The sequence below is a fragment of the Hakea prostrata genome, chromosome 1, assembly GCF_041222555.1.
Source record: "Hakea prostrata isolate BN-2017 chromosome 1, UWA_Hpros_2, whole genome shotgun sequence".
Taxonomy (NCBI): Eukaryota; Viridiplantae; Streptophyta; class Magnoliopsida; order Proteales; family Proteaceae; genus Hakea; species Hakea prostrata.
In genome coordinates, this window is record NC_142600.1 from 15,076,325 (window position 1) to 15,083,588 (window position 7,264).

Sequence of the window (7,264 nt, forward strand, 5' to 3'; positions counted from 1 at the left end):
AGAAGAATAAAGTTTTGAAGTGAATCACCTAGTTCATTTAGATGGTGAATACAGAAGTAACTTCTAATTCTGGTCTAGTTTCAGCATTTAGGTGCCTGGGTTGACTTGAAGGCTATGAGGTAGTTGCTTTAGTTGAGTGCTCTAAGCTAAAGTAGTAGTAGTCTTTCAAATATTTCTTTTGGATTATGCTTTTACTTCTCATAATTCTTGTGAGATTACCTCATAGGATGATCAACTGCAGTTGAGGTTTCTGTCAGGTCCACGGGGCTTTCCAGGGTTACTCTAGTTTACCTTGAAGTTTCTCTCCTGTGCTTTGCTAGAGTCAAGAAAAACCCTTTTAACAAAGTTGTTACTTCTTTCTGGGCCCTATGCATATACTGCATCTGATGTGCTGTTGGATCTCGTGTAACTATCACTTTTGGGGCTCAAATTATCCCCTGTAGTCAATGCATGGTCTTTTATGTACCGTTCTGAACTAGGTGGTGTTCGTGCAGTAACCCAGTTCCCTCTCCAAACAAAATGCTATACTTCACTGTTTCATGTATTGAGAATAATATTTGCCAAAGACATATCCACTATTGGAGATTTTGCCCAGTTAATTTGAATTTCCAGGTGGTTGTCAAATAACGTTGGGCGAAAAGAACATTTTCAAGGAAATTATTTGGTCTGGCATATTACCCAAGCACAAACTGCATATAGACTTTTGCTCCATTGCAAGTTTTGTGGTTGAAGACTTCGTAGTCTACATATTTGGTAGGGTCATTCATCTTCATTTGACTTGATCTTCCCAATATTCTTTTTCCTATATGTGCTTTTTCAGGAAGATACTCAACCTCATTTGCAGAATTGGTAGCAAAGTTGAATACTAGATGCTTCAGTTATTTGTTTTACAATATTCCTGCTAAAGATTGTTGTCTGCCTATTATTGGTATCATGACTGTTTCATCCTTGCTAAATGTTTCTCTTCCGTCTGAAGGTCATTCCGATTTCCTGTTGGTGGTCTATCATGGATAACGATACAATGTTCTGTTGGTTGGTTTTATCCTGAATAACACTATAACTAATCAGATTGCTAAGTTCAGGTAAATCTCAGTTTCATTGCTAAAGATGGAGCATTCTGCTACAGGAAAGCCTGAAATAGCCGCCATCTGATGTGCCATATTAGAGCAGCTGTCATTTTAAAGCTTACTTCACATGCCGCTGACTGCATAATTCAACTTATGACCTGAAAAGAGCATAGACAGCTTATTAGTTCCTGCCTCTGATGACTAGATGATTTTCTGCTTCTGAGGAGATGAAAATGATTATCTTAAAAAGTGAAGTCTGTTTGGTTAAATATTAATGCTCTTGATGAATCCACTGCTGCAAATAGATTCAGTTCTTGCCTTGTTCTAATTGGATAGATGATGGGAGATTGTTTGATGCCTCAATGGCTGCAGATACCCAGCTTGAAAGCATCACTTGCTGGACTGGACCAAACTGGTATGCTCTAACCTTGCTCAAGGCGATAAGTGTAGAACAGAATGGTGAACAGGGAGATCTCATCTGCGGCTACAATTGAATTATGGGGGTTGTGGTAATGGAACCTGGTGGACCTGCTCTTCTCAGGCTGTTTTAGGTTGCTCAATATTTTTCATAAAAAGAGTGCACTGTGGCTGGAGAATGATGAATACTTTACTTGAATCTTCTAGTGTCTGACTTGCCTTCCTTTTTCTTTGGTTGGTAGCGAGGGGCATAGGTGCGATATAATTGTGTTGGAATGGGGATCAAGTGAAAATAGGTGGATTTATCTCTTGGTTTATGGTCTCTTCTGTTTAATATAACACCTACTGTGAGAGCAATGCTGGGTTGCCATGGTGGGGTTTCTTTACTTTTTCTTGGCTGATTTTGAGCATCCATGAGGGAGGGTGTGTGGGGGGGGGGGGGGGGGGGGGGATATTCCATTGAGCTTCTCATATCACAGAGGGCTATTAAGATGAAACTGGATCCTATGGGGCTCTATCCGCATGCTACACGAGCTTTTATGCAGGAAGAGTGATAATTTCCTACTGGACCCACTCCAACTGTTATAACTCCCATTGTTATCCTTGTCTCAGAAGAGCTGTCTCTGGATTCTAGTGTGCTAGTTCAGCAATGTCTCATGTCCCCAGAGCTCAGCTGGCCAGGCTACTACCTTCTGGGTTGCTTGATGGAAGTGGACTTTCGCACACCAAGGGACAATATCATTGCATGGATGGCTGTGGCGAGTTTGGATTCTCTAAAGTCTGAACACAATGCAGAGATTAAATATGTTCTGCTTTCCCCTCACTGGGGCATGTGGCATTGTTTATGGATATATTCTAACTGGCAACTGTGGTGAGTCTGGTGACAGTGACATTATAGGGAACATATACATGATCGTGCACTTCTGCTGCTTCACTGTTCTTCCTGTCTCCACAATTTCAGTCTTCAGATTACAGCTGGCTTTGTCATTTTCATTACTTAAGAATAGCTTTGCCTGTTTGCACTTTAAGGAACCGAAGCTAAAGATACAGTATGTCAACTTATCAATGCTACAATCTTCCTTCGTCTTGTCATCTGCATTCGGTTGTTCCTGTAAATTTCTGCAAATGCATTCATTTTTATTTCTGTGGCCCAACATTCAACACCCATAAAGCTATGCCAGTTTTGATCTGATTAAAAAGAGAATGCAGTTGCAGAGATCTGATTTGTCTTTTTCCGTTTGCTCTCTCATTTCAGCCTATTGTAGACTTGTGTCTTTGGCCCAGTCCTTCAATAATTTCAATGTAATCTCTTGACATCCTAGAGAACATGCCTACTTGTCACATGAATCCATAGAAAATGGATTTCAAAAGAACACCCAAGGTTATAGAGTATGCAAAGATTAGAGAGTTAAGCCCCAACCTGCTCCTTTCATCAACCTGTCCTCCTCCAAGCTTCAGTCTCATGGTTCTTTTTCGCCTTCACTCTGATATGTCATAGAAGTAATACAAAACCACAGTATTTCACCCGATCGATTCCAAAATCAATTCCTGACATAACTAAGGTTTTGGGTGTGAAATTGTCATGTGGGATTGGCCGGAGTCTAGATTGATTTCAAAACCATGATTCATAGTATGAGGTCTAAGAGTCGGGCTCTATGAAGTTTATTATATATGAAAACCTATTTCAAGAATGTAGTCAAGGTGTGCTTAAACTGGCCTAGACAAACTCAATTCCGAAAAAAGAAAAGATCCTCATTATTATTCATTTTTTGGGTTATAGACATGGTTTGAAGTGTAGGCGAACTCAGCCAGTATATCGCCATGTCGGAGTGGGGCGACACGACACCCCCCTCCAACGTAAGGTTGATAATAAGTAGACGATATATTGCCGATATGTCTCCAATATCGTTGATATGTCGTTAATGTTGCCAACGTCGCTTCTCTTTTCTGTTTCTTGCATTTTAACCCTATTTTGCTCCGATTTTTTATGTTTACGAGTACATATTTTTTCATTATCGCATATTATTACATTGTTTGTGCCAATCAAGCAGGATTTCACACAAATCCACGAGTTTTTCATACTTTCAATTTCACCCACATAAAACCGGACATGTGTCGATAAGGAACATTAATTTTAGGTCAAAATAACGCTCCTAAAGTATTTATTGGTCTCAAGTTAAGTTATACAACAAAATTCAAACTAAACTAGGGGTCGATTTTTTATCAAGATCCCTCCAAATGGATGCAGTAGCGGCAACCTAGCGCCCCCCCACTACGCAATGTTTGGACTTTTTATCGAGTGCGACATATGCAAGCATTAGCCCTGTGCATTACCAGCCCAAGCACTGGCCCCGTCAGCGGAGCCCCACCGGAGGCCTATTATAGTCTACAGAAGCCGGTAGCACTCATGCCCAGACCAAAGAGCACACAACTGTCCAATGCCTGAAACAAAGGAGCATAGGGGATTTGAGCCTGGGACATGAGGTTTACCAAACCATTTGAAAGTGAGCTTGGGACCACTAGACCACCACCCCCGGTGGTGAAAGAGCCATTTTTCGAACCTTGGTTAGACCTGTAAATGGATAGCCGAAATCCCCCTCCGAATTCGCATTCGTATTCGTTTAAGGGTATCCGTATCCGAAAATTTTCTTACCGGAAAATATCCGTATCCGTCCGTTAAGCAACCGGATTCGGATTCGGATAATTGTTTATCGGATTGGATAATATCCGGATAAATTTTTATCCGGATAGAGTAAAGTATTTAACATTTTTTCTTTAAAAATTTATGATAATCCGATTCGGATACCGGTAATCGGATAGCGGTATTCGGTAATCGGAATTTAGAAATTTATAATAAAAAATGTAAAAAAGTGACAATTATCAATCAATAATCGGATATTTTATCGGATCGGATTATTATCGGATATTCGATAAAGTTTCGGATTCGGATTCGGATGCCTTTTCTAAATTTTTGCCGAATTTGGATTCAGATTCGAATAACGGATTTGCTAATCGGATTCGAATTCGGATACTGGTGCATCTGAGCCGAATTCGGTCCGTTTACAGGCCTAAACTTGGTTATAGATACCTTTTCCAGAGTTTCCTTTAATATCTCGTTAAAAGATCTTATTTTTGCAAGTTTTTAGTTTAATCGATAATTTAAATAACAGTTAAATAATTCAACTAGATTCCTCATTCCACCTTGGTTTCTCGTCCTCTCTCGATCACGCGATTCAGACGTTTCTCTCGGATACGCCTCCCTCTCGGATCACACAAACCTTCTCATGTCACACTGTAGTTGCGTGTGTTGCACAAAAAACTTGAACCCACCGTTCCTGTACTTTCTTTAACATTGAAGCCCTTACCTTCTCTGTAATTCGATCGCTAAAAATAATTAATTCTCACATGAGAAATTCTTGGGAGCTCGTTCTCACTTCGTAAAAGGTGATCGAAAATCTCTTCTGAGGGTTTTTTTGGTTAGGGTTTTCAAGAATCCAGAAATTGAATCTTGATTTGGGAATTCTTTTTGCCACCGGGAAGATATGAACTTCAGGAGTTTCGATGAGTTTTGGCCGTTCTACGTCAACCAACATTCAAAACCATTGACGAGGCGTTGGCACTTCGCAGGAACGCTTTTGGCATTTAGCCTCCTAGTATATTCAATTTTCTTCAACTGGTGGTTTATATTCCTGGTGCCGATCTTAGGTTATGGATGTGCTTGGTATAGTCATTTCTTCGTCGAAGGGAATGTTCCCGCTACATTTGGGCATCCTTTATGGTCTTTTCTATGTGATTTCAAGATGTTTGGTTTGATGCTTACTGGGAAAATGGAGAAAGAGATCAAGAGGCTTGGAAAGAGGCCACTGCAGGTCTTCTGAGATTCTTTTATGTGTGGATTAGCGTGTTCTTGTTTATAGGTATGTCCTACAGTTGTATCTGGTGGTGGTTTCATTTCTATGGAGGCTCAATATTGATCGCTGGTTTTTCTTTATTTTCGTTTCCCCACATCGTCTTCCTACTTTCAAACCAGATAGATGGTATCTTTGTATATGTTTCATTAGAGTTCTATTATATACCTGAATGTATAGACATCAATCTGTTGCAGAATAAATGCTCTTTTTGGCTTATTTCTATTGTAAACGCTTCAACTGCTCAATTTGATGCAACCATTCCCCACCCCCAACCACAGCACCCAATTTGGTGAGTTATGGTGGCTGCTCGACTTCCTTTGTAGTTGCTTAATCTTCAGTTGCTCTAGAGCTTCATTGAGTTCTTGTCTTTTTTGTATTTAATCAGAGTCATGTCCTGATTTCCTCCACACGGAAGAAATTTGTTACTGTTTTATTGAAATTTTTGATGATGATTGATACTGTTATGCATTCTGCGGCATAAGCTATGAATACTGTTCCAGTTGATGTCAACAAGTTGTTCCCTGAATGTACTTTGAGTCCCTCAATATTTGGAACTGAAAAATATACTTTCAATCCTTCAACACAGTAGTTATGTTTCAGATTCTTGTTGTGGACCTTTTAAAACTCCATTCTGCGTGAATCATGAACCTTATTTCCAACATGCATCGTGTGTTTTGACTGACTGTCAGAGTTATAATTTCAGATATGTGCAACCCTATGAGATAATGATTGTGGGAGGTTAAGTTCTAGAAATAATTTGAGACAGGACATGAATAATTGACCACATTCAAGATTAGGAATGTTAGTTCCTGGCTTGGGATATGTTTGAAAATTTTGACCAGGGAACCCCTGATTGATGTTTTCTTTTATATAACTCTGCTATCTTCTCGAGAAAACATGTTTTCCTCTCATTGTGACATATTGATAGTGTGCAAATTGTGCAAGCTGGAAGCTTTGGGGAACATCATTCCTATATGAGATATTTAACTTTTTCAATGCTTCTATTGGGTAATTAAAAGAGTGGGAATGCTATGCTTGACTTACATGAAGGGTGCTTCTAAAGATTATTGTTCCCATTTGTGGTATGTACTAGATTTATGGTGCTAGTGGATAATGATCAATCAATCTTTGCATGGATTGGATCCATGTGCTTTGCTGAAGGTTAGTCATAGTACTCAATTGTTACATTGGCAGGAGTTCTGCAGAGGTAGGTATTACTGATCATAGACTTCAAAGCTATGTTTAGCAATTTTCATTCTGAATCCTGGTCTACACTCAAACAAAATAATACTTTGTTCCATATGTGAGAATGTGAAATACTGTAACACAGGGAACTCACCTTGGCTTGATTGACAGTGGACATCATTACAAAATGAGAACAGACAACTGTAATGGTGTTGCTTTTCCTTTGGCTACTCTTTGAATGAGTCACATTTCTTTGAGGAATAGCTTCTCTTTTTGGTGTCAAAATGAGTTTCTTATCTGTGTGTACTTTGATTTTTATCTTGTGGTTGGAGAGAGAGAAGGGACCTTTCATGACTAATTCCTCAAAATGGATGTACCGGTATAGGTACTTGTTACATAGTTTGTTGTACCACTTATCCCCATTTCCTTTCCATATATTGCAAACATTGGTTTGGGGTGTGGGAGTCATCCCCAACGACTACAAACAATATTACTGAGGACCATCCACACGCGATAGCTTGCTCCTATTGAAAGCCAGAACTGTTGTGCCAATACTTGCAGACTAAGACAAAGCATAGAAGCCTTGAGGCTGCATTGAGTTATTCTATTGTCTTGTAAAAGGGTATTCCTGCACCTGAATTCAGAGCGCTTGATAGTAATTTGCCACTTTATCATGCTGGAGCT

General features: G+C 39.6%; 1 protein-coding gene across 1 annotated transcript; it reads left to right on the forward strand.

Annotated features, from left to right (window-relative positions):
• The first annotated feature begins 4,694 nt into the window (after positions 1-4,694).
• On the forward strand, positions 4,695-5,611 carry LOC149027767 (transmembrane protein (DUF962)). The gene has a single exon (XM_089165675.1). It carries the CDS (start codon positions 5,027-5,029, stop codon positions 5,360-5,362), a length of 336 nt encoding a protein of 111 aa, XP_089021801.1. The 5' UTR covers positions 4,695-5,026; the 3' UTR covers positions 5,363-5,611.
• The last annotated feature ends 1,653 nt before the right edge of the window (positions 5,612-7,264 follow it).